Genomic DNA, 27,440 nt, shown 5'->3' on the forward strand with positions numbered 1-27,440 from the left:
AATTTGACTTAGTTTATCCCCCCCAAATTCTAAATTTTATTGTCTTCCTTTAGCCAAAGCTGTGATAGAGAGCAAACTCATACATGCTTTTGTTATTAACTAAGAAAGGACAAACTTCAGTAAACAAAGAATTTTACTCAAGAAACTAGAAGAAACCAAGGAAATGTACAAAAAGCAGGATGAAAGAATTGATAAAGACAAATTAGAAACAAATTAATCAGAAATAGATGGACAATGGAATTAATAAGCTACTCCAACTGGGCTTTGTATTCATAAAACATGGAGTGACATATTCCACTTCTGAATAGGAAGATTAAATATTGTATGTTGATACCAGTGTGTACACATGCCCAAATGTGCATAAACTGGGCAAATGCCTGAAAAGACATACAACCAAATGTTAGCAGTATTTTTCTCTAAGCAGTTAAAGATAATATTTTCATCTTTATATTTTTCTGAAAATTTTAAACCTTCTGTAATTAATATGCAATTTCATGATCAAAAAGAATCAGCCATTGTTTTAAGATGCCAAGTTTTTTCTCATTGACACATATATTTTATGTAAAACCACTCTAAATACCAAAAAATAGATGAGGGACTGAAGGAGGACTTCAAAAAGGTCACCAGGGAGATTAAACATTTTGCAACAGAATAACGAAAGGGAGATTTATTCCACAGACGTTACAACTTAATGTAAAGACACAATTACCAACGGTAGTTCAAATGGGCATTTGGCTAGTACCTTTAATGGAACTGCTTCTGAACTTTCCATAAAATGATGTGAGTTGCAGACACTGACAATGATAAAACTCCCAACACCACCCACTACTCAGATCATTAGACAGCCCAATGTCAGAGTCAGGTTGCAACTAACTAATCTTAAGGCGAGGAAGCAGTAGAGAAAAATCCCCCTGGAAGTTCAAGACATAATTTATTCCTTGAAACAGTCTCAAACCCTGAAACAGGTGGGGAGATGTTTTCAATCTCACTCACCAAGGACCCCTAGATCACAAGGAACCCTAGATCAGGGCACATGCCTGGATTGTGGGCCAGGTCTCCAGTGGGATGCATGCAAGAGGCAACCACACACTGATGTTTCTCTCCCTCTATTTCTCCCTCCCTTCCCCTCTGTCTAAAAATAAATAAATAAAATATTTTTAAAAATAAAATAAAATGAAAGAAGTGATCATTTCATTTGATCTTGGGTTGGGGGAAGATCTTTCCAAGCAAAAAAGGTGAGGAAAAAAAGGGGATATGCAGACTGGGTTTGAATGATCCAACAACTTAATGTCAGCTGTTGGCAAGGGTTTGGGGAAACAGGCACTGTCATAATCTACTGGTGGGAACAAAATGAAGTAATATTTCTGTAGGGTGATGAGACTAAATGTATCCAAAGTCTTTAAAAGGGTCATACTCTCTTGCAACAAGTCAATGTCTAGAAATTTTCCTTAAGGAAATAATGAGTGATATAAAAATGTATTTACAATACCAAAAGACTAGAAAAGAACACAAACATTCAACAGGCACCTATCTGGTCTTTAAAATCATGTTTCAAAGAATAATAATGAGAATATTCTCAGAAATGAATATTCTTAGAATGAGTCTTAAATTTTTTTAACTTATGGGAAACACAAGTATATGTATGTTTATATATACATATATATACACACACGCATACATACACACACACATATATGGAAGAAAACACCAAAAACACCAAAACAGTGGTTATACTGTTCCTTAGTGGGGAACTTTGGGTGATTTTAATTTCCTGTTACTAGCAGCCAAAAGCATGCTAACCAATAAATAGATCTGAATTAACTCACACTCATTCCTCAAGACTCAGTTTACTGTCACTTTTTTCAAGAAGTCCCTACTTTGGAGGGTACACTATCCCATGTACTTGAGGTGTTCCTTCTAGGTGCGATATTCTCTCCTCTGTGACATCTGTTGTCCCTGCCTCACACTCACTGATTTGATTCACCAGATCCTCACTATAGTTTAAATTGCCTGTAGTCAGAAAATGGGGGTGTTTCATTTTTGTATCTCCAATCTGTCCGGAACCTAACAAATCTTCAAGCTAGAATGCTGGGTTCATGAGTAAAACTGACTAAGCGAAAGATTCTTTGTGCTCTGTGAATTTAAACATCAAAAAGGAGGGAAATGTTAACAGGGATGAGCAAATACTGATAAAGAGGTATCTCCTTACCTTGGCTAACAGGCTTGACACATGTTTAATTTCACCATGTGCCTTTAGTAATTCTTGTCTGAGTTCAGTACAAGACAGTTCCAGCTGATCCTTCTCAGCTCGAGCTACTTTCAACATTTCTTGAATTGCACAGCCCTCTGCTGTCTGCCCCACAGGACTGGTCTCTACACCTTTTTGCTTTTCATTCTCCAGATGAGACTTCAAAGATCCATTTTCCATCTTCAGTCCTTCCAAGGTAACTTGACACTCTTCTAGAGTTTTGGCCACCACACTGCTATTATGCCGTTCCAGTTCTAGAAACCCGTTCAGTTTCTCATTTTCTTCCTTCAGGTGTTGAATCATTTCTAAAGCTCCTTGGTTTTCCTCTTCAGCCTTCCGTAAGCTGCAGGTCAGCTGCTGCTGAATGTTGAGCAGCTTCTCTCTTTCGAAGCGGCCCTGTTCAAAAATCTCTGTATACTTCTGCTCCAGTTCCAGAAGTTTTTCTTCTTGAGCGCTGGGCTCTTCATTCTTGACTCGCTCTTGTAAGAGATTTATCAGCTTCTCATTCTCTTGACTTAGCTGTTCTGCCCTCTCTCGATGCTGATGAAAGGAAGTTTCCAAAATTGTTTTTTCATCCACCAGTTTCTCATTTTCTGCTGTCAATTCCTGCACCATTTGTTGCTGGTCTGATAATTCTTGTAAAGTAGCCTGTAGTTCTTCTGCTGTGCTATGGTGATTTTCTTCCATCTTCTGTATCTTCTCCGTGAGGGAAGCCAGGGACAGTTCACTCACGTTGTTAGGGGAACTCCCAATGGTAGAACACTTTGGACTTTTAAAGGGGTTGCTCGGGGAAAACAGGGGCCTCGAGGGGGTGTCTGCTGTGATGTGCTCAAAATCGGAGGCATCTGGTGACAAGGAAGCTTTGGTAACATCACTACTTGAAGAACCTGACGTCTGTAATACATTTGGGGGGATAGTTTTTTTATACTCATCGATTTCACCTGACAACTGATTTCCAGTTGGGTTTCCAAAGCCTGACTCCTGGGTTACGGAGGCTGGACAGCTGCTATCACCAGCATGACTTGCTTCTCCTTCTGAATTTGGAGACTGCTCAAGGTAACTCAGTTTCTGCTTCAGGGCCCAGTTTTCTTCCTCTAGATCAGCAAGCTCTTTCTGAAAAGTCTTGTTCTTCTCCGCAAGAGCTCTTATCAAAGGTTCTGAGTCACCTGGTAAGACTGATGTTCCATCTAACTTTGGGTCCAAAGTGTCAGTTCCTTCGGTGTTCAGAGTCCTTTTCTCCTTGTATTTCTTTAGTTCACTTCGAAGCTGGTTGATTTCACTGTCTTTTGCTTTGGCCTCTGCCAAGAGTTCCCGAACTTGGGACTCGAGCACGGCCCGTTCTCCACCTTCACTCTCTTGTCTGAGTCTTATAGAAGTGTTCCTCAGGGGCTTAGTGGGGGTGGGCGCACTAGAAGAAGATGGACTGGACGCCGATTTCTTTGGGTTGGAGGAAACACGTGGCACAGTTCTCTCTCTTGAGATAGTTCCCGAAAGTTCTCGAGGAGCTGGAATGCCTGTCCGTTTGGTTGTCACAGCCCCTAAAGACATAAGTAGAAACCAGTGAAACACAGCAAGCACTTTTATAAATGGAACCCGAAGGACTTCAACTAGCATCGCATGGCAACTAGCAAGGCTGTTGCCCTTCATTCATTTCTGCTGCTCTAGATAAGTACCTGGTTCTGACTGGGGTTTCTCTATCTCCTCCTGCAGCCCCATACTTAAGGGAAGCTGATTTCCATCCTGAGTTACTTAGCATAATCCCATTCAAGCCACACTTGGTGGTTCCAGGCATGGGCAGACCCCTCAACTAAGGCCAATGAAACACAAGGGAAGGTGTTCTGGGTGAGCTTCTAAAACATGATCAGACATAGGTGAGAAAACATTTATGTCTGAGAATGGCTGGCAACCATCTTGTCATCACAAGAAGGTGAGAAGCAAAAAGAAGAAAGAAGAAAACCTAATACTTACTAGCATTGTGGATTTGCTAAATCAATCCATCCTGTCTTCACCTATTGCTGGCCTTCCAATGATACAACCCAAAAGACCCTTCCTTTCCTAGAACTCACCTTGAATTGGGTTTTCTGTCCCCTACAACTTAAAGCATCTGAACTGATAATCTTGACAACTAAACAACAGGCTTTTGAGAAAATCAGATATACGAATTTCTAAAAAACACTTAAAAATTCATCATTAACATATTTTGACTAAGCACAAATCTAATTAAGGAATCAGAATAATCCTCTGGAGAGACTGATCTGATCCAATGACCTACTGCTTTTCACATATGTGGAAGCAGTGTCCTCATGGGTATCCACAGATAAATAAGAACAAATGAGATAACGGCATATTATATATTATCTATGGTACAGCTTTCAATGTTAAAGGGATTTATATAATATGGAAATGATATGGAATTCAGAATACTTATAATGGGAAATGTAAGGAATTATCTTTTTAAAAAAGATTTTATTGATTTATTTTTTTTGAGAGAGGGGTAGAAAAGGAAAAAGAGAGGAGAGAAACATCAGTGTGTGGTTGCCTCTTGTGTGCCCTTCACTGGGGGCCTGGCCCACAACCCACAGACATGCCCTGACTGGGAATGAACCGGAGACCCTTTAGTTTGCAGGCCAGATCTCAATCCACTGAGCATCAAAGAGGAATTATCTTTTATTTTCATCTATACCACTATACTATAACCATTTTAAAACTTTCATCTATACCATATCTTATACTTTCATCTATTATTACAGACAATGTTGAAAACAATTGTAAGGATGAAAACCCAGCCATCACACTTGTGTGAGCTAGAAATGAAGCCCACCTGAGGGTTTCCAATGTCAATGGAAACCAGAGCCTGTTTTACAAACTCAAAGACCATTTCATGAATCAAGGCCACTATAAATTACACAGGTATGCTCCCTGGGTGGGAGGTCACTGACACTAGGCCTCTGCAGTGCAGGAAAAGGTGGAGCAGGGGCTGCAGCCACAGACTGGCAGCAGCCACAGACTGGCAGCAGCCACAGACAGGCAGCAGCCACAGACAGGCAGCAGCTCTGGACTACCAAGGCAGAAGCAGAGCCCAGCACTGCACAGTAGCTCTAAGCCCCCCACCCACACAGCTGTGAAGACAGGAGCAACTGCTTACCCAAGCATCTTGGAATCTGATGTGACATCACCATCTGTTGTTCAGTCTCTGACAGTTGAGTGCTTTTAAAATGTTGACATAATAAAGGCTAAACTGTCATATTAATATACAGAAAAACCATGGCTTTATATTAACCTGTCAAATTAAATTACTGAGAAAGTAAGAGTACTATAACACACACTGAATACTTTCAGGTGTCCAGATGCTTTATGTGTATCATACTAGATATGCAGTGAAAGAGGGTTTATTTAATTATTCTTTTTTAAAGTATATTTTATTGATTATGCCACTACAGTTGTTTTATTTCCCCCCCTTCATTCCCCTCCACCTGGACACCTCCTCCCCCACAATTCCCCCCTTTAGTTTATGTCTGTGTCACAAGTTCTTTAGATTCTGTATTTCCCATACTATTCTTGCCCTCCCCCTATCTATTTTCTGCCTACCATCTATCCTACTTATTTTCTGTACCTTCTCCCCCCTTCTCCTTCTCCCACTCCCCTGTTGCTAACCCTCCATGTGATTTCCATTTCTGTGGTTCTGCTCCTGATTTAGCTTAGTTTGCTTTTGTTTTAGGTGTGGTTCTTAGTAACTGTGAGTTTGCTGTCCTTTCAATGTTCATCTTTTTTATCTTCTTCTTCTTAGGTAAGTCCCTTTAACATTTCATATAATAAGGGCTTGGTGATGATGAACTTGAACTTGACCTTATCTGAGAAGCACTTTATCTGTACTTCCATTCTAAATGAAAGCTTTGCTGGATAGAGCAATCTTGGATGTAGATCTTTGGATTTCATGACTTCGAATACCTCTTTCCAGCCCCTTCTTGCCTGTAAGGTCTCTTTTGAGAAGTCTGCTGACAGTCTGATGGGAACTCCTTTGTAGGTGACTGTCCCCTTATCTCTTGCTGCTTCTAGGATTCTCTCCTTCATTTTAATCTTGGCTAATGTAATGATGATGTGCCTTGGTGTGTTCCTTCTTGGGTCCAACTTCTTTGGAACTCTCTGAGCTTCCTGGATTTCCTGGAAGTCTATTACCTTTGCCAGATTGAGGAAGTTCTCCTTTATTATTTGTTCAAATAAGTTTTCCACTGGTGATTGTTCCTCTTCCCCTTCTGGTACTCCTATAATTTGGATGTTGGAATGTTGAAAGATGTCCTGAAGGTTCCTAAGCCTCTCCTCATTTTTTTGAATTCTTGTTTCTTCATCCTTTTCTGTTTGGTCATTTTTTTCCTCCTTCTGGTCCACTCCTTTGATTTGAGTCCCAGTTTCCTTTTCATTACTATTGGTTTCCTGTGCATTTCCCTTCATTTCAATTAGTTTAGCTTCCATATGTTCCTCTAATTTGTGACTAAAATTAACCAGTTCTGTGAGGATCCTGATCCCCAGTGTTTTGAACTGTGCATCTGAAAGTTTGGCTATTTCTTCATTGCTTAGATTTATCAGCTCTGGGGCTCAGAGTTCTTCTTGAGCCATGTTTTGGTCTGTTCTTGCCTGTTAGGTATGAGGAGCGGAGCCTTAGTTGTTCACCAGGGCGGGGCCACCCAGGTCGCTGGTTTGTGATGTTGTATGTGGGGGCGGGGTCAGAGAGGGACAATAGTGGTCCCCTCTGCCGCTTCCGCCCGCTGGGGCCTGCACTGTCCGTCTCACCACCGCTAGTTCCTTCACTGGTTTATCTGCGCACGAATGTGTGACCATGGTCTGCCCTCAGTGGGTCCGCCAACTACTCTACACCTGGGATCCACCCTCGGCTGCTGGTGCGCATGGATCGCGTGCCCAGATTGGTCCTATGGATCTTTCCTGCCCGACCCTGGTCTGCTGCTGGCTCTGCCCCTCTTACCGGTTTGGCTGAAGGGTTCATTGTTGTCAGACTTCTATGTCGTTCTATTTTCTGTGGTTTGGCTGTGTTTTTGTTGCTAAAACTTTGTTGTTTTTAAACTTGGTTGTGTGAGAAGGTGCAGTGCTTCCACCTATGCCTCCATCTTGGCGGAAGTCTCCCTATTTAATTATTCTTGTTAAATGAAGATTAAAATCACTAACTAATAAAATGTTTTAGTCACACCAGTTTTCTATGGTGAAGTAATCTTGGCCAAGGCTGTAATGAAAACTGGAAGGTAATTAAAGTTTCTCCGTAACTATATATAGCCAGACCAGGCAACATTAAGAGCCCGGGACCAATTATCACACCAGTATTTGCCATTCCTAATAATGCTACCAAAATTAAGGCTCCTTTTCAATTATTTGATGGCTTTGAAGATGAAAAGAGCTAAAATATGAGAGCAGATCAACTCAGTCATCATTTCTAGCTACAGTTTAACCCCTTCCTTTCACTGCCAGAATCTTACTTTGTTCTCCACTTAGGTGTTACTCAAGACTTATTTAAACTACTAGGAATTTTTTTTTTACAACAAACCAAAGTTCATTTATGAAATACACCCAGTTGCGGATTATAAAACACATAACCCAGTTGTATTTTTTACTATCAATACATCTGTTCCTTTTTCTGTTCTTTCTATTTCATCATCACTTAAAGAATCATCAGTATAATTGTTTTGATTGTCTAAAAGGTTCTTCCCATCTCTGTACACAAAATTTTAAAAATTGCAACTAGCAGAGGTGAAGTTTACAGAGTTCTTAAAATTCATCAGCAGACCAAACTAGGGTTGGTGCTTGGCTGCTCCCAAGTTTCGTGACTGTGTCTGCCCCCAGAAGGACTTGTGGTGGGCACTACTGGGTAGGAGTCAAGCAGTGGCACTGCTACAGCTTGTGATGTAATCAATCAGTGTTTCTACCCTTAGTTTCTTTCAAGTACTGTGGGTTCAACAGCCTAACTATTGGACAATATATCCTGTCACCTCTAAACTGGGCATGCTACCTAGCATAATACAAGGGGGACCCCTCAAAACAGAATTTACTTATAAAAATTGGGTACTTATTCAAAATACTCTCCATTTTCTGCAGCCAGCTGCCTGAACCTGGAGCTCCAGTTCACCCCTTTCCAGTTGTGCCATGCAGAGTAGGTGAGCACAGGCATGAAACAATAGGGAGCATGCACGCCTGCAGGGGAGGGGCAGCAGCCAACCAGACCTCAAACCTGACCTTTAGGGGGCTGTGGACCAGACGTGGCTGTTATTGCCAAACTAGATAATTGGCGAGTTAATTGAGCATTTATGTTGTAGACATCTCAAATTCTCAGGTTCTGGTGTTCTGGATTTGGATGTTCCAAGAACCAGAAATGCTATTTTCTAGAGTTGCAAGCTCTGAACTCCCAAGATCTGAATGTTCTACAGTTTGATAATTCTGAGTTTCTGTAATAATGAAGTTCTAGCATTGTCATATTTTAAGGAAGTACAATACAGAACATCCAGAATACTGAGGTTCTAGAATCCACAAGTATGAGAGTTCCATTCTAAAGCTCTGAGTTTCATCCTGGAACACCAATGGTCTGGCACAGGTGTTGGCAAACTTTCTCCATAAAGGCCCAGATGGTAAACATTAGGCTTTCCAGGGCTAGTAAAAAGAAAAAGAAAAAAGAAAAAAAACCCCACTCTCCATTTGATGCAATACATCTACTGAGATATTTTTTTCCACTGCTCCAAAGTTTTTGAACTTGTTGATTTTGATGCCTTTTAGTGCTTCTGCCATTTTTTTTGTTTCACCTCTTCCACATCAGCAAAAAACTTCTCTTTGAGGACTTTTTTCATCAGGGTTATAAAAAAAAGTTACTCGGGGAGAGATTGGGTGAACAGGGAGGGTGGGGCATAGGGGTCACACTGTGTTCCATCATAAACTGTTGAACACTCAGTGCAGTGTGGGCAGGTGCACTTGTAAATCACCCATCATGAAATAGGCAAACACGTTCAAAGAGTCTTAAAAAAAATTCACTGAAGTCGAATGCAGCCTCTCACAACAACATCAATTGGTACACTGACACAGATGGGTTCCTGAAACACTCACCTAGCAGGGGCAGACCAGTACAACAAGGGACTCACCCTCCAGAAGATACTTTCACTATTTTTTTAGTCTCCTCTTGTATACTATGACAAGAATGACAGAGTGATGCAAAGTCTGGGACCAATGGCACAGAGATGGGCTCAGCTGTCACCCTTACTTTTTCTGTCTCTTTCTCATCCTCATACTAGATCAATACTTATTCCTAGTGAGGCTGGTTGTCTGATCGCAAGAAGTGAAAATGAAAGCAAGCACCACTGAATATGATATTATATTTTTAAAAACTCGTGTTTGGTATGTTACATTTTTAAAGGCCAAATGAAAAATTATACTGTGGTTCATCACAGGTGCATCAAACCACATAGACATAGAGATACATCATAGGAAGGAACACATAACACTGAGAACCAGTGAGCATTAAGTAGGTTGGACTCTGGGTAATTTTCCTATGTCTTTTTTAGCTGTGTTTTTACGATCAATTTAAAAATAAAACAAGACTGGAACTTCCAGCTAAGATGGAGACAGAGGTAGATACACTTTACCTCCTCACACAACCAAATGAAGGACAACAACAAATTTAAAAACTAAAAATAACCAGAACTGCCAGAAAAATAAAACTGTGTGGAAGTCTGAACACCAAGGAGTTGAAAAACATTCATCCATACTGGTAAGAGGGGCAGAGATGGGCAGCTCAGCAGAGAGGACTTGAGGCAAGGCAGTGGCTGGAAGACTAGGTGGTCCCACATTTGTGTGCAGATAAACCAGGAGGAAGAACTGGAGAGCAGGACAGACTGCACAACCCAGGGTTCCAGTGCATGGAAATAAAGCCTCAAAACCTCTGGCTGAAAAAAACCTGTGGGGGTTGAGGCAGCTGGAGAAACCCCCAACCTCACAGGAGTTCAATGGAGAGACCCACAGGGTCCTACAACATACACAAATCCACTCACTGGGGAATCAGCACCAGAAGGGCCCAACCTGCTTGTGGGCAATGGAGGAAGTGACTAAAAGCCAGCCAAAAGCCAAGCAAGAAGCATTGCTCCCTCTCAGACCCCTCCCCCACATACAGGGCCACAACACAGTTAAGTAGGTTTCCCTGACCTGGCCAACACCTAAAGCCCTGCCCCTTGCTATGTACTGGGTGCACTGGGACAAATAAATAATTAAATGTGGCCCTAATGAAAGAACAGATCAAAGCTCCAAAAGTAGAACTAAGGGATGAAGAGATATCCAACTTATCAGACACAGGATTCAAAACACTGGTAATCAGAATGCTCACAGAAATGGTCACAGAATGCTCACAGCAATGGTCACATTAGTATGGTCACAAAAAAAGAGGAAGAAGTGAAAACTATGCAAAATGAAATAAAGGAAAATGTACAGGGAACCAATAGTGATGGGAAGGAAACTGGGACTCAAATCAATGGAGTGGACCAGAAGGAAGAAAGAAACAACCAAACAGAAAAGAATGAAGAAACAAGAACTCAAAAAAAATGAGGAGAGGCTTAGGAACCTCCAGGACATCTTTAAACATTCCAACATCCAAATTATAGGGGTACTAGAAGGAGAAGAGGAAGAGCAACAAGTGGAAAACTTATTTGAACAAATAATAAAGGAGAACTTCCCCATTCTGGCTAAGTAAATAGACTTCCAAGAAGTCCAGGAAACTCAGAGAGTCCCAAAGAAGTTGGACCCAAAGAGGAACACACCAAGGCACATCATCATTACATTAGCCAAGATTGAAATGAAGGAGAGAATCCTAGAAGCAGCAAGAGGAAATGAGAGAGTTACCTACAAAGGAGTTCCCATCAGACTGTCAGCTGATTTCTCAAAAGAGACCTTACAGGCAAGAAGGGGCTGGAAAGAAGTATTCCAAGTCATGAAAGGCAAGGACCTACATCCAAGATTGCTCAATCCAGCAAAGCTTTCATTTAGAATGGAAGGGCAGATAAAGTGCTTCTCAGATAAGGTCAAGCTAAAGGAATTCATCATCACCAAGCCCTTATTATATGAAATGTTAAAGGGACTTGTCTAAGAGAAAGAAGATCAAAACTATGAATAGTAAAATGACAAGAAACTCACAACTATCAACAACTGAAGCTAAAGAAAAAGAACAAAAACTAAGCAAACAACTAAAACAGGAACAGAATCACAGAAATGGAGATCACATGGAGGATTATCAGCAGGGATGAGGAGGGGGAGAATGGGGGAAAAGCTACAGGGAACAAGAAGCATAACTGGTAGGTACAAAATAGGCAGGGGTAGGTTAAGAATAGTAGGAGAAATAGAGAAGCCAAAGAACTTAGATGTACAACCCATGGACATGAACTAAGGAGGAGGGATGCTGGAGGGAGGGATGGTGCAGGGCACAGGGGGATAAATGGGAGAAAAAAGAATGGGACAACTGTAACAGCATAATCAATAAAATATATTTTTTATAAAACAGGAGGGGACAATCCTACCATAATAATATGCAGAGAGATAAATGAGTGGTAAAAAAAATCTTTTTCAGAGAACAAAAAGCACATTCAAAATAACAACAGCATGATCATTTAAACCATTAATCAGGTGACCGTTTTAAGTAGTAATTTTAATGAGCTGAAAATAAAATATTTTAGTCCCTTTTTAATTTCCTCATCTTGCCCAAACAATATATTACTGAGGTTGTTCTTTGGTAGGTCTTCTAACATGTGCCAATGAATGGTGACATTCTGAAATAAATGATCAATCTTTCCTTTATTCAAAAAGAATTCACAGAGTACCTGCTCTGTGGGAAAGACAGGTGGGACATACAAATGAAAGTTCACCATCTACACATACCACACATTTGCTACTTGGCCTCCTAAACACAAGACAACTTGCTCATTCTATTTCTAAGAGTCTAAACTATTAGATTTTTTTTTACTATGACTCCACATGAATTTTTTTCTCAAAACATTCCAATAATTTCCTTATGGTCGAATCTGATTCCTACTCTCAGTCTTCAGCCTTCTCAGCTTCTCAGCGGCAGCCGAACTTATCAGGGATCTGTCGTTTCTTTCTTTCCTGTTTATTCATATCTGACAGCTGCATCAATCACTTTTGGATTCCACCATTCAGGAAACCTTAAAAACATATTTAACCTTCCTTTCTCCTTTCTTTTTATAACTAATCAGTCAGTTGCTAAAACCTATGAACTGTTTTTGGAAATTATTCCATACTTTTCCTTTCCTTTCAGTATAAATCTAGCCCAGATCCTCTAAATTTCTGAAACACTCTCACAGGTCTTCTTGATTCTAGCCTCTTCCACCTTTGAGAGATTTTGTATCAAGTCCCTTAACTAACTCATTTATTTTTCTATTCAAACATCTGTAAGTATTTCTTCTCATCTGCTGCAGCAATGTCAAACTTCTTCCCATGGCATTCAAGGTCACACTTAATCCCTAGTCAACATTCAAAACACCCATTTAAGTCCAGCCAGTATGCTCAATATCCCCAATATACTTGTTACTTGTTAAAATATATTCCCTTTCCACTGTATCCTTCTGACTGGCATTTAAACAAGTTGGCATTCAATTCCCTTCAAATGTAAAAAGAAAGAAAGAAATACCCAAAAAACTAGAATCCACATCTTCCTCCAGAATTCTCTAGTTATGCTCACTGGCTGTCTTCCTTTCTTCCACTCTCACTCCTCTACCCATGCCGATTACTCAACCAAAACCCTGCCTGCTGAGGTCGTTCCTCATGATCTCCATGTGGTCCAATACGATGGACAGTTTTAACCCTCTCAACAGAGTTCGAACAGTTTCCTCTTTTTAGAAACACTACCTCTGATATCACATTGTCTTAGTTTTTCTCTTAACTCTATGGCTACCCTCTGTTTGTCTCCTTCGCTTGTTCTTTCTCCTCTCTTCACACTTTACATATTAGAATTCTTCAGCTCTAGGCTGTGGGCTGTTTTTCGTCTCTTTCTCTCTCTTAAATCCTCACCCAAGAGTACACTTTTGTTGATTTTAGAGTGAGACACTTGATGTGAGAAACATCAATCAATTGCCTTCCATATGCACCCTGACCGGGGATTGAACCTATAACCTTTTGGTGTACAGAACAATGCTCCAATCTACCGAGCCACCCAGCCAGGGCCATTTTTCTTCTCTTATTACAAACATTCCTGTGGTAATTCTACTCAATCCCATAATCTTAAATACCACCTATATACTGATGATTCAACTCTTCTATGGACCTCTCTGAGCAACACCTGAATATCAAACTACTTACTTGATAAGCATAAATGAATTATCCCCAAAATAACTCAAATTAAATAAAAGGAAGAACAGAAGGCTAAGAAAGCATTAACAGAATATGTAAAGGCCCTGGAGTGCAGAGAGCCATGGCAGGGATGAGACTAGTGGGGAAGAAGGCTAATTTATATAAAGTACTTAAGGAAAGTCTGCTGATTGAGATTCAAGGTGATAAACATTCATTCAAAAAAGGCAAGGGTGCTATGAAAAAGAATACAGAGAACATAAAGGAAAGCTTTCAAAAATTTTAAATAAGCTTGTCCATTTAAAAGATTCAATAAAAGGGGTGGAATGCAAAATCAATGAACTCTCTCATATGTAGAAGAAAATAAAAAAAGATGAAAATAGAAAAGATAAACACAAAGGGTTATTAATCCAGGAGATCCAACACTCAATTCACAGAAATTTCAGAAATACAGACCAATGGAAACAGAGTGGAGGAAATTATCAAAGAACTGACACAAGAAAACTCCCCAAAGTTGAAGAAAATGAATTCAGAATTCATGTCAAGCAAAACTAATGAAAAATGACCCACATGGAGATAGACACATCTTGTGTAAAGTTTCAGAACACCAAGAATGACTAACGTTTGGGGAAGGGCTGTGGACCAGGAATGAGAATGGTCATCATTACTCATTAGCAATACTGAGTTCCAGAAGGCAATAAAGCAAAGGCCTTCAAAGTTCTGAGGGAAAATTATTTTTAACCTATAATTTTATACCCAACTTAATTATAAATCAATCAAAGAGGTAGAGAATACTTTTTTTTTTTTACCTCAGATCCCATGAGAACGATGGTGTGGAGTTCTCACTCATTTTGTTCAGCTTCCGAGAATACATTTTTTTTATTTAAAAAATTTTTAATTGAATTTAGAGAGAGGGAGGGAGAGGGAGGGAGGGAGAGAAACATCAATTTGTTGTTCCACTCACTGATGCATTCCTTGGTTGATTCTTGTATGTGTTCTAACCAGGGATTGGACCTGAAACCTTGGCTTATCAGGACAACACTCTAACCAACCAAGACATCCAGCCAAGGCCCAGAAAATTTCTAGGGCAGTGAAACTGTTCTGTGTAATACTTAACCGATGGATATATCACTATGTGTTTGTCCAAATTCACATAATGTATACACCAAGAGTGAACCCTAATGTAAACTGTGCACTCTGGGTGATCATGTGTCAGTGTAGGTTCATCAACTATAACGAATGTACAACTCTGGTGAGTGAATTTGATGGTGGGGGTGGGTGGGTCAAGTAGTAGACATGTGGGAACTCTGTACTTTCTGCTCAGTTTTGCTGTACTAAAACTGCTCTAAATATCTATTTAAAAAAAAAAGCAGTGTAAGCATAATAAACGGGTTACCTCCAAGAAGTGGGATGGGTATAGGAAGATGTAAGGTAGCTGCAGTCTCGCTTTTCACAAGGGCCTTGTCCTATTTCATTTTTTTAACCCATGCATATACTACTTGAATAAGAAGAATCAAGAAATATGAATGCTTGCAAACACGGTAAGGATGCAGGCAATCAGCAACCTGGTGGTTTTATAGGCAGCACTGATCTTTTGGACTCAGAACAAATGAGATAAAAGAAGTACTACCATAAGGAACTATGTCTGTTATCAAACTCAGGGCCCCACCTTGCCTCTGGAATAAAGTAATTTTTTCCATGGCTGGACCATCCTTTGGGGAGTTTCAGTGAAGTGTTTTCTAGAGATCCATGCATAGCACACATTCAAATTACTGGAAATTCTCTTTGCAAACCAAACAGAGAAAAAAATACAAAATAATCCTAATACACACAAATGAACCAAAGTACTTACTCATTTGCTTCCTTTGTTAAAAGCCAATAGTAGGGTACACATTTAGAGATAGTTTTCATAATAGGATAAACGTTTCCTATCTTATTTTCCTTTTTTTTTTTTTTTTTTTGCAGAATGCCAAATTAATTTTGCTCACATTCCGCACAGGTTAGAGTTTAAAATGTGTAAATCTGCATCTTTCTTTTCCCCAAACATTCATACTGTTCCAGGGCCTGCTATAAACAGTGCTTCCAAACGAGGGAGATTCTGAACAAAAGGCCACTAACACACAGAAGGGGCTCCGGCCTGGGAGGACACAGGGACTGCATGGAGTTAAAAGACAAGATAGGGCAGGAGACAAAGCGACAGTGTTAGAGAGGAAGTAATGCTATGGTCTGACCAGCTTCTTCAGGCAGCCCACGCAGCTGGCTGCCATTAGCCATCTTCAGAAGAAGCCAAAATACATAACGGCTCTAGAAGGGTAGCTCCCTATGTGCCATGTGTAAAGTGCAAAACAGGCAGGGACATCTAATTTCCATTGAAACTAAAGTGGACAGAGGAACAGTTGGTCCCAGAACTTGCTCTGTCCACTGGCTAGCCTCTTTGCCCATTGTGTGGGTCAAATGAAATCCTCATCGCCTAATTGAAGAGCTTGGCACCTCTACATAGAAACTGCCCCCAGCACTCCCATGGTCTCCAGGCAGCAAACACGAAGCACGAGGGGCTGAGGGTGGTGGGGCTTTAGTGAATTAAAAAACCTGCCTCTCTGTGTGCAGCCTTCCTTACAGGAGAGATGGGAAAAAACTGACTTCCTGATTTCTGAGGCTTCATGCAACTTAGAATGACCTACTCGATCACAATTTAGTTCTGACTCCCTAAAATTAAACAACTGGCCCAGTTACAGCTGTCTCATAGTGATCACTGAGAAAATTCCAAGTTCCATCATTAAAAGATATTAAATTCATCTGCATTTATAACTGCAGAAATTGGAGAATGAGGTGGACTGGGCATGCTGAATCCTGTTTATTTTGATTAACTTAACTTTTTTTAAAAATTACCAATATGTCAAAACATGAAAGTACTTTAAGAAGCTGCAGTTCATGTGTAGGGAAATTATAATAGAATTTCAGATTTGTGTAGTGCTTTGGTTTTCAAAGCATTTTCATACATATTAATTTTAGGCTCACAAAAAATAAGTTTGAAAATTATTATCTTCATTTTTATGGCTAAGGAAATTGCAAGTCTGAGACTTCACAATTTGCCCAAGGGTAACATAATAACTATGCCTCTGACACCTAAGGAAGCGTAAAATTGTAGTATTTCAGAACTGAAAGAAACAGAAATCATGTAGTATAATCTTTCATACAAAGTAGCTATCAATAGCATTCAACTTCTGTTGCTGTTTACTAAACTCTCATATTCCAGTTACCACTGAGTATTTTCAGTGAAATAAAGCCTGGCATTAGACAGCCCCTTCCACTGTTGAGCAGTTCATAGTCGGATAATCCTCCTTTGTATCTGGCTGAATTCTATCTTCGTTAGCATGGCACATGTTGGTTCCAGTTCTGAAACAATCTGGAACCACAAAGAACAAATTTATTGCTTCTTCCACATGACATCTGAATATGTGAGGGCAGCTTTATTTCCCCTTGGTCTTCTATTCTTTAAGCAAAATATGCCTTATCCCTCCCACCAGGCCTCACAGAACCCAGGGTCCTTCATTAGATGAATGGCCTGGAGATCCTGTGATTTAGCAAGGGCCCTCTGAAATGTTACCCAGAATCTCAAGGATGCTGCAGATATGTCATTATGAGTTAGAAATCTTTTCATCGCAACAGTAAACCTAACTCAAAGCTTGCTACAATAAAAAAAGAAGTTTTTGGCTCACGTAACCGAAAGTCTAGGAGTGGGTCCAATTTCAGGTCCTACTCAATCAAAATACACTATAGCATAGGGTCCATTTCTCTCCATCTCTTGCTCTGGACTTCCTCAACAGGACATCTTCAGTAATCTGCCTTATCTCGTGGCAGCCTGATGCATCAAATCCAATGAAGAGAGCTAAGTCTCTCCCAGAAGTGCCTACAAATGTTTCCTTGCATTTCATTCTGACTGTGCGTGTACCATCCTTGAATCATTGAGGTCAAGGTGATGTCCAGATCCACTGAAAGTGGGAAAAGAGTGAATTACTCAAGGAGAATTCCTGAAAGAACATGGAAGGAGATGCTAGAAACAAACATCAAACAAAGAGTGTTCCTAATGTGGTCTGATACAGTGCTTCCGTGGTATAGTAGTACACTGGTATAGTAATACAACTTACAGAAAACTGTACCGTATACTAGTTTAAAACAGACAACAAAGGCTTTGGACCCCAGTGGGGGATATTAGCCAACAATCAAAAACAAAAATTATGTACACTGTTTAGCATACAATTACTATACATATGCATAACATATAATACTTAAAATGTTATGCTGAATAAAAAAAAGACCAAAATGGGATACTGAATTTTAAGACTACTATGATTATGGCTAGGCAAGCATCTCCTGTCCATGAGCCCACTGATCTGCACAAAGTAGCTGAGACAGCCTCTGCCTCTCCTAACATGAGTGAACCAACACCGTCCCAATTAGAATGCTGCTTGAGGAACCCTCATGTTCCAGAGACCACTGTTTCAGGACAAGTTTCCCTAACTTCATAGGTTAGAACCACCATTTTATTTTGCCCATGATTTTGTAGGTCATGAATTTAGGAAGGGCTTGGCCAGACAGTTCTCACTGAAATGCTCTCAGGTGGCTGCAGTCCAAGAATGGCTGGAGCTGCAATCACCTGAGGACTTGGCTGGGCCATACAACCCAGCTGGCTCACTCTTGGCTCTGATGGTTGACCCTGTCAGACAGGAGCTCAGCTGGGCAGGTGGGCGGAGCACTGTGGCCTGGCCTCTCCAGCATAGTGGGCTCAGGGTGGCCGGACTTGCTCTAGACTGGCTCAGGGCTCCAAGTGGGAGTGTTTCTGCACAGCCTCTTATAACCCACCTCAGCAGTCACACAGTGTCCCTTCTGCTGTAGTCCACTGGCTGAAGCAGTCCTAGGCTGCCTGTTTTCAAGGTCCAGAGTCCCTGATGGAGGAAGTGGCCAAGTCACACTGTGAAAGAGCATGTGGGGTAGGAGACAGAGTCACAGCCATCTCTGGAAAATACAACTCTGTTATACATCGCTCTGCCTGGTTCTAGGAATTGTATCTCGACCCCTTGTGGCTAAGGGCGAGGGATGAACTTTGGAGGGCCAGCCACAGGAGACAAAGCTTGTCTCTGGTAGCAAATGCTGCCTCAGTTTTCTCTCCCTGCCCCCAAAGCTTGGTCAGAAGTCAATGACGGGCAAGACCCCTCATAGTGGGGGGCAACCTAAGCCAGACTCGATCACTTGGGAGGCCTTCATGGACTCAGGGGGCTGCAACAAAGAGCAATGGACTCTCACCCCCTGGCTTTGACATAGCCCGCCGAGTCCCCATGTTCTCTGGGAGAAGCGCTTCCTGGCTCTAATCCCCTTAAGCCTGAATACCTGATGGGGAGAGGTGCAGCTCCTTGCCTTGCTAGAGCACGTCCTGGGGAAAAAATCTGGCATCACAAAGACTTCCTGATAAACCTGTGAAATCTGCTCTGCTAAGAGTGTTTTGATTCATGTGTTAAGGGTTCGAGCAGGAAACCCTAAAACTCCGTTCCTGACAGACTCTGACTCATAGTAAGCCCTCAGATTTCTTTGAAATGTTATCTACTGTTTGATCCTGCCATCCTGTATTCCTGTGTATTACAGCCCAATAAAAGCTGTAGAGGAGGGGGCTTGAGGCCTTTTTCTCCTTGGAGAAACTGGCCACTGTTGCCCTTTTTCCCCTGTGAAACTGGCCACTGCTCACTTCTCCTTCCCAAGCAGATCTCATCATGTCTCAGTCATATTCACTCTCATCTGTGGCACTCGGGGAGACTTGTGAGGAAAGTCGCCTCCACACAACTCATCATGCCTCAGTTGATGAGTCCAATTTTTATCCCATAAAGCCATTAACTGTGTCTCTATTTCCCAAACTGATATCTTCTTCATTGAAATGTCTCGACATGGAAGCCAATGCTAATCCTGACAAACTGCCAGTTCCAGGATACAGTGAAGGCAGTTGTGAAGTACACTCCCTGGGAAATATGCAGCTCTCCATGTTTTGCATTTTATTGGGCAAGCTGGTCCCATTTTTTCACTGTAGTGCAAAGGAGGAAAGTCTAAGATTGATGAAAACATGTTTAGAGTTTTACCACAGAAAGAATAAAACAAACTTTCCCTTACCTTATCCTTGACTTATTAATATTTTTCATTGAAAATAAGAACAAAACCAGCCCTCTCTCAGTATAACTTTATTCTTCACCAAACACTTAAACCCCACGAAGCAGGTATTGTTACACATATTTCACCTCAGAGGAAACGGAGGTATAGATGCATACAGAAAATGTGCCCAAGGTTACACAGCTTGAGACCACGGAAATGTGGTCTCCTAAGTTCATACTCTTAATCACTAAACTCTCCTCTCTGTGCATACAGAAATAATGTTCTTTCTAAAATGGAAATAATCAAAATTCCCTACTTTCCTGAGATATTAATACAAAATATGAAAAATGTATTCTTCCATGTTGCTACAAACAGGCTTGGTCTTTTGTTGGGATCTGACATCCGCATATGTGACACTGAGTTCTGTTTCATCACTGTGGTTAAAGTATCCATATCTGGAGCTTCCCCGGACAGTAGAAATAGATCTAGCTTGTTCTTTTTAAAAATATAACACTTCATCAGGATGATGACCTACAATTTATTTAACCAGTTTATACTGAAAAATATCCAGATTGTTCCTAGATTTGGGCTACTACAAAAAAAGTACTGCAATGAACAAACTTTTTCTATACCCATACATATTTAAGTACTGGTGCTTTCATTTCCAGAGGACAGAATCCCCAAAATGAGATCTGCTTTGTCAAAAGAACATATATTCTCAATAGCTACTGCTGAACTGCTTTCTGGAAAGACTGCAGTCATTGACACGGCACCAGCACCACCGTACAGAAACAATTGCTTCTCTACATCCTGATTGGCACTAGACGTTATTTACTTATTTTTTGATGGGTGAAAATGGTTTCTTTTGATTTCCATTTCTGATTACAATGATGTTCAATATCTTTGGGGTTTTTTCTCTCTCTCTTTTTTGCCTTTGAATTGCTTATTATATTACTGCCGATTGACCTGTACCACCACCTCTTTTGCCATTTAGTTTCTTCTTGTTTGTTTACAGGTGTACCTCATATATTCAGGGATAGTTTGCAATATTTTCCCCAGATTATTATACATGTCTAAGCAGAGGTTGGCTATAGTCCAGTATTTCTTTTCTTTTCCTGCATTAGTTCTGTGATTTTTTTATTGGGCATGTGGTTTCAGAATAAGGACATTTTCCAGACTCTTTTGCAGCTGGGTGTGTCTGGGTTCTGGCCAACTGGATAAAGACTTTCCTGAAGGCTCTCTGGACAAGATGTACCCACCCCTTTCCCTCATCCTGCTGCCTGAACCACAAACACCATGGCTGGGGCGAGCAGATATCGGTCTCGCATACCGGACACAGATACCACCAGGAGCCGCGGCCCGCACACTACTGAGCCCATCCATGCCAGCCTGGACCATCCACCAGACTTTAAAAAAAAAATTATTTATTTATCTTTAGAGGGGAAGAGAAGAAGAGAGGAAGAGAAATATCAATGTATGGTTGCCCCTTGTACATCCCCTGCTGGGAACTGGCCTGCAACCCAGGCATGTGCCCTGACTGGGAATCGAACTTCAATCATTTGGTTTGCAGGCCCATGCTCAATCCACTGAGTTACACCAGCCAGGGCCATCCACCAGACTTTTACATGAGAAATAAACTTGGGTCTTGTTTAAGTCAGTATTATTTGGGGGATTTTGTCACTTGCAACTAAATTTAATTCTAATATAGACAGTGACCCTGAATACAGAGTGATGCCTATTTCCCCAAACAGCAAAAAACAAATGAAGAAAAAACAAATCAAAATACAAGCTTCTTAATCAACTTAAGTAAGCCTTTATTGAAGAAACAGTCAAATCCCTACCTTAATTGACATAATATTTATATATAGATGCAGCTGACCCTCAAACAACACAGGTGTTATGGGCACCAATCCCATGCAGTCAAAAAGCCACAAGTTGTGATGCTCCCAAAACTTAACTACAGGGCCTCATTACCTTTGAGCGATGGGTTCCAAGACCCCGGAAACCCCCAAACAGACCCCAGAATCCAAGGATGCTCAAGTTCCTTATAATTTTTATAAGGTGTAGAATAATGCCTACAATTGGCCCTCCACATCTATGCATTCCTAACAGAAGACTGAAAGTACTGTCTTCAATCCATGGTTGGCTGAATCTGCAAATACGAAATCCATGGATACCGAGGGCCAACTGTATACTTATTGAAAAAATTGGGTGTGTAAGTGGATACACACAGTTCAAAACCTGTTGCTCAAGGGTCAACTGCATATACTTAAAATGTAATATGTATTTTACATATTTTCTATGTAAATATGTACTAAAATCACTCCATTCCAGGAACACAAACAACCCAATTAAAAAATGGGCAAAAGACTTGAACAAACACTTCTCCAAAGAAGATGTACGGAGAGGCCAGAGGCATATGAAAAGATGCTCAGCATCACTAGCCATCAGAGAGATGCAAATTAAAACCACAGTGAGATACCACTTCACACTGGTGAAAATGGCTATCATAAACTATTCAACAAACAAGTGTTGGAGAGGATGTAGAGGAAAGGGAACCCTAATGCACTGTTGGTGGGAATGCAGACTGGTGCAGCCATTGTGGAAAACAGTATGAAATTTCCTCAGAAAACTAAAAATGGAATTGCCTTTTGACCCAGCAATTCCACTGCTGGGATTATACCCTAAGAACCCTGAAACACCAGTCCAAAAAGAACCTATGCACCCCTATGTTCACAGCAGCACAAGTTACAATGGCCAAGTGCTGGAAGCAACATAAGTGTCCATCAGTAAATCAGTGAATCAAAAAACTAAGGTACATTTACACAATGGAATACTACACAGCAGAGAGAGAAGGAGCTCCTACCCTTTTCGATTGCATGGATGGAACTGGAGGGCATTATGTTAAGTGAAATAAGCCCGGTGGTGAGGGACAAATACCATATGATTTCACCTTTAACAGGAACCTAATCAACAAAAGAAAAAAAGCAAGCAAAATATAACCAGAGAGACTGAACTTAAGAACAACCTGACAGTAACCAGAGGGGAGGTAGGAGCGAATAATGGGGAGAAGGGTTTTTAGGAACAGGTATAAAAGACACATGGACAAAACCAAGGTGTGCGGGAAGGCATAGAAGCAAAGGAGGGAGGTGGGTTTGGCTGGGGTAGGGGGCAAAAATGGGGGGAGGTAAATGCAGAAAACTGTAATTGAACAATAAAATAATTTAAAAAGAAAAGATGTACTAAAATCATATTTATTACATTATATATGTTCATATAGTATAATCATGCATAATACCTTATTGCATTATAAAGATGTATATTAATACAATAAGTCAGTATTTATATGAACATAGTTAAAATCACATATAAAATGTATTCATTTAGAAATACTGATCCCATACTCAAGATTTCTGGATTACTTCAAGAAAACTATAATCCAAATTCATCACCTGCATGTTCCTGCACTGTCTCCATTATCACTAGAACTCCTTTTTTTAAAAAAATATATTTTATTGACCCTGGCTAATGTAGTTCAGTGGACTGAGCACAGGCCTGTGAACCAAAAGATCGCAGTTCAATTCCCAGTCAGGGTACATGCCATAAGGCCAGTTCCCAGTAGGGGACGCACAAGAGGAAACCATACATTAATATTTCCCTCCCTCTCTTCTTCCCTTCCCCTCTAAAGATAAATAAATAAAATCTTAAAAAACAAAAAAGCAGATGCACAAGTGAAAAAAATTTTATTGATTATGCTATTACAGTTGTCTCATTTGCCCCCCTTCATTCCCCTCCACCCTGCACACCCCCTCCCACCCACATTTCCCTGCTTTAGTTCATGTCCTTGTGTCTTAATTTCTTTTGTTTCTACATTTCCCATACTATTCTTGCCCTGCCCCCTGTCTATTTTCTACCTACCATCTATGCTACTTATTATTTGTACCTTTTCCCCCTCTCTCCTCCTCCCACTCCCCTGTTGCTAACCCTCCATGTGATCTCCATTTCTGTGGTTCTGTTCCTGTTCTACTTGTTTGATTATGTTTGTTTTTGTTTTAGGTGTGCTTGTTAATAATTGTGAGTTTGCTGTCATTTTACTACACATGTTTTTTATCTTCTTTTTCTTAGATAAGTCCCTGTAACATATCATATAATAAGGGCTTGGTAATGAATTCCTTGAACTTGACGTTATCTGAGAAGTACTTTATCTGCCCTTCCATTCTAAATGAAAGCTTTGCTGGATAGAGCAATCTTGGATGTAGGTCTTCGCCTTTGATGACCTGGAATACTTCTTTCCAGCCCCTTCTGGCCTGTAAGGTCTCTTTTGAGAAATCAGCTGACAGTCTGATGGGAACTCCTTTGTAGGTGACTGTCCCCTTAGCTCTTGCTGTTTCTAAAATTCTCTCCTTCATTTAATCTTGGCTAATATAATTATGATGTGCCTTGGTGTGTTCCTTCTTGGGTCCAACTTCTTTGGGACTCTCCGAGCTTCCTGGACTTCCTGGAAGTCTATTGCCTTTGCCAGATTGGGGAAGTTCTCCTTTATTATTTGTTCAAGTAACTTTTCCACTTGTTGCTGTTCCTCTTCCCCTTCTGGTACCCCTATAATTCAGATGTTGGAACACTTAAAGATGTCCTGGAGGTTCCTAAGCCTCTTTTCATTTTTTTAGTTCTTGTTTCTTCATTCTTTTCTGTTTGGTTGTTTCTTTCTTCCTTCTGGTCCACTCCATTGATTTGAGTCCCAGTTTCCTTCCCATCATTATTGGTTCCCTGTACATTTTCCTTTATTTCAATTAGCGTATCCCTCATTTTTTCATCTAATTTGCAACCAAATTCAACCAGTTCTGTGAGCATCCTGATTACCAGTGTTTTGAACTGTACATCAGATAGGTTGGCTATCTCTTTGTCACTTAGTTATATTTTTTCTGGAGCTTTGATCTGTTCTTTCATTTGGGCCATTTTTTTTTTTTTTTTTTTGTCTGAGCACACCTGTTACATAGTAAGGGGCAGAGCCTTAGGTGTTCACCAGGGCAGGGCAACCCGAGTAGCTGCGTTGTGACTCTGTATGTGGGGGAGGGGTCCAAGAAGGAACAATGGCACTTGCTCCACTCTCCGCCAATTCCCAGTCACTTCTCCCACTACCTACAAGAAAATGGGGTGCTGATTCTGGTGGGTGGGCCCATGTGTGTTCTTGGACCCTGTGGGTCTCTCCAACAAACTCTCCTGTGAGGCTGGGAGTTTCTCCCACTGCCGCCTTAACCCCCACAGGTGTTTTCAGGGAGAGATTTTGAGGCTTTATTTCCCTGGGCTGGAACCCTGGGTTGAGCAATCTGTCTCACTCCCCAGACGCTCTTCGCTGTCCATCCACATGCAAATGTGGGACCACCCAGTCTACCAGCCGCCGCTGCCCTACTGTGAGTCCTCTCTGCCCGACTGCATGCCTCTGCCCTTCCTACCAGTCTTGATGAATGTTTCTTCTTTAAATCCTTGGTTCTTGGACTTCCATACAGTTCAATTTCCTGTCAGTTCTGGTTGTTGTTTGTTTTTAAATTTGTTGCTGTCCTTCCTTTGGTTGTGGGAGGAGGCACAGTATGTCTGCTTATGCCTCCATCTTGGCTAGAGGTCAGGAAAGTAATAGAGTTTTTTTAATTAAATTCTTTTATTCCTAAATATTTTTAGTTTTTATCAGTACATAATGTCCCTCTTTGTTCTGTTCAATGCTTCTGTTCTTGCATTCTGCTTTGATATTAATGTTGCTGATCTTTTAAATAGGTGAATTTAGCTTAAGAATATTTATTGTGCAGCAATTTGGTTTTATTGTTTGCACTTCGTTTTGTTTACTACTTATTAGCTCTTGTTTCACCTCTTTTCCTCTCCTCACTTTTGCTGATTTTATGATATTGCTTCTATTTATTCTTTTCTGACCTTGCCCCTCATTACCATTCTTAATTGCTGTTATTTTGGGAATACTAAGCTTTTCTACTCTCTTTGTGGTTAATGTCCATTCCTAACAGTCTTACCCAAATCTTCATCAAAATTACAGAGCTGTTGCCCCCCTTGCCAACAAAGGTAAGATTAACTTTTAGATACTTTTACATCTCAGTGCCTGAATGCCTATACCTGCAGTCCTGGCTTTTGCTGAGACAGCCTAGAATTTTTAGTTCTGGGCTATTTCCTAGATTTCCCCTGAATGTATGATCTGTCTTTTCAGGAATATATTATGAATTCAGCCAGATCAGTTTCCTCCATTGATGTACACAATGTTTCATGCTACAAGATTCACTGCTCACCAGTTTCTTACATTCTTCATCTTCCTCTAGCTTGATGCTTCTACGGATCCAATCAGTAGATCCAATTACATATTTGAATATTTGCTCAAGTTGTGTATAAAATCTCTTCATGTGTAAAAATATACTTTTTTTGCCCTGATTCATTAAGTAATATCTTGGCAGGGGAATCTGTATCTGGCATTCAGACTACCTAACTTAAACCTTTCTTTCCTATGCTTGCGGGTATCACTACTCTGTTAGTCTGGGTTGAAGGCAGAGTCCACCTATCATTAAATAAGCTCAAAATGTCACCTATTTGCTTTCTTACCTCCACCCTCAACCTCTTGCACCTAGGGTAGCCCCTCGAACCTGCTATTATTTACACCTGCCCTAGACTTTGATTCAGGAACTACTGCTACAAAGCAGGGACTATGATGGGAAATACCCAATGGCAGCTATGATGGTTGTAGAAAGATCAAGATTCTGCCAAGTGGTGGCCCAGGTGCCAGCTGTAGGCCCTACATGGGCCACCATGTCTAGAGCAAACTGCAATGTCTATGCCCATGCAGAGCAGCAGTGCCTGGCATGAGCCAATTCCTGTGAGATTTTAGGCACTGTTTTCTAGCTGCACAGCCTCCATGTCTCACTCTCCAGCCTTGGGACAATTCCACAGCAACTGAATATCCTTTAGAAATTCTTTAGCAAGACAATACTGGCTTGCTAAAATTAGGAAGAAGCCAATCTCACCCCATAATTTTGAGAAGTATCATCCTGAGAGAGAAGAGTTAAAGAGGATGAAACTCAGAAAAGAGTACAGAAAGACTGGGGGTAGTGCAGCAGTGATAACAGCAAACACACAGAATTGTAAATTAATATATTATTGCTGTGGACTCTTCCTATTGGAAAGGAAGCATCCTGTGAGGTAGAAGGATGGATATTTAACCTATGAAAAAGTACAGAACATCTATCTCTATTGACCAACAAACCTTCCCTCACTATAAACAGCAGCTTAATAGAAGATGAAGAGCCATTCAGAAGTGTCTGTGGGCTACAACTCAAAATTCCTAAAAGTGGATTCTTGATACTGTCCCTCAAGGTCTCCTCCTGAATTTTCTGGTGTGTCCCCTCTAGGTGATAGCACCATTTTTCCAATCATCCCATCTTCTCATTAATACATATAGTCTTTAATTCATTTCTCCCTTTATGCAAAGAAAGTTTAAAATTTTACTAAAGACTATGTAAAATAATCAATGAAAATATGTATCACGTTCCTAGAAGGAAAAGGTCAATACTGGAAAACATGCTGATTCTCCCCTTAAGTAATGCAATTTCACCAAAAGTCATGCCAGTTGTTGCTGGTGGTGGTTTGGAGAGGGGGGGGTTGGAAACCAGATAAAATAAGTTCAAGAATAAATGTCAAAAATGGTTAAACAAATTACAATGAAGCAAATTTGATTTAC

The 27,440-nt window shown here is 40.7% G+C and overlaps 1 protein-coding gene and 1 pseudogene across 4 annotated transcripts in view; both read right to left on the minus strand.

Annotated features, from left to right (window-relative positions):
* The window catches only part of SPECC1 (sperm antigen with calponin homology and coiled-coil domains 1), a 258,571-nt gene that overhangs the window by 112,328 nt on the left and 118,803 nt on the right, over positions 1–27,440 (minus strand). For 3 of the 4 annotated variants that reach the window (XM_037166251.2, XM_037166258.2, XM_037166265.2), the window contains one exon: positions 2,210–3,786. The exons of the other annotated variant lie outside the window; for it this stretch is intronic. In XM_037166251.2, coding sequence (XP_037022146.2) covers positions 2,210–3,786 — 1,577 coding nt within the window. The remainder of the gene's footprint in view (positions 1–2,209; positions 3,787–27,440) is intronic. 4 annotated transcript variants of the gene reach the window in all.
* On the minus strand, positions 14,385–14,470 carry LOC119064756 (uncharacterized; annotated as a pseudogene).

This window comes from Artibeus jamaicensis, unplaced genomic scaffold (assembly GCF_021234435.1).
Source record: "Artibeus jamaicensis isolate MK-2021 breed Jamaican fruit bat unplaced genomic scaffold, CSHL_Jam_final contig_419, whole genome shotgun sequence".
Taxonomy (NCBI): Eukaryota; Metazoa; Chordata; class Mammalia; order Chiroptera; family Phyllostomidae; genus Artibeus; species Artibeus jamaicensis.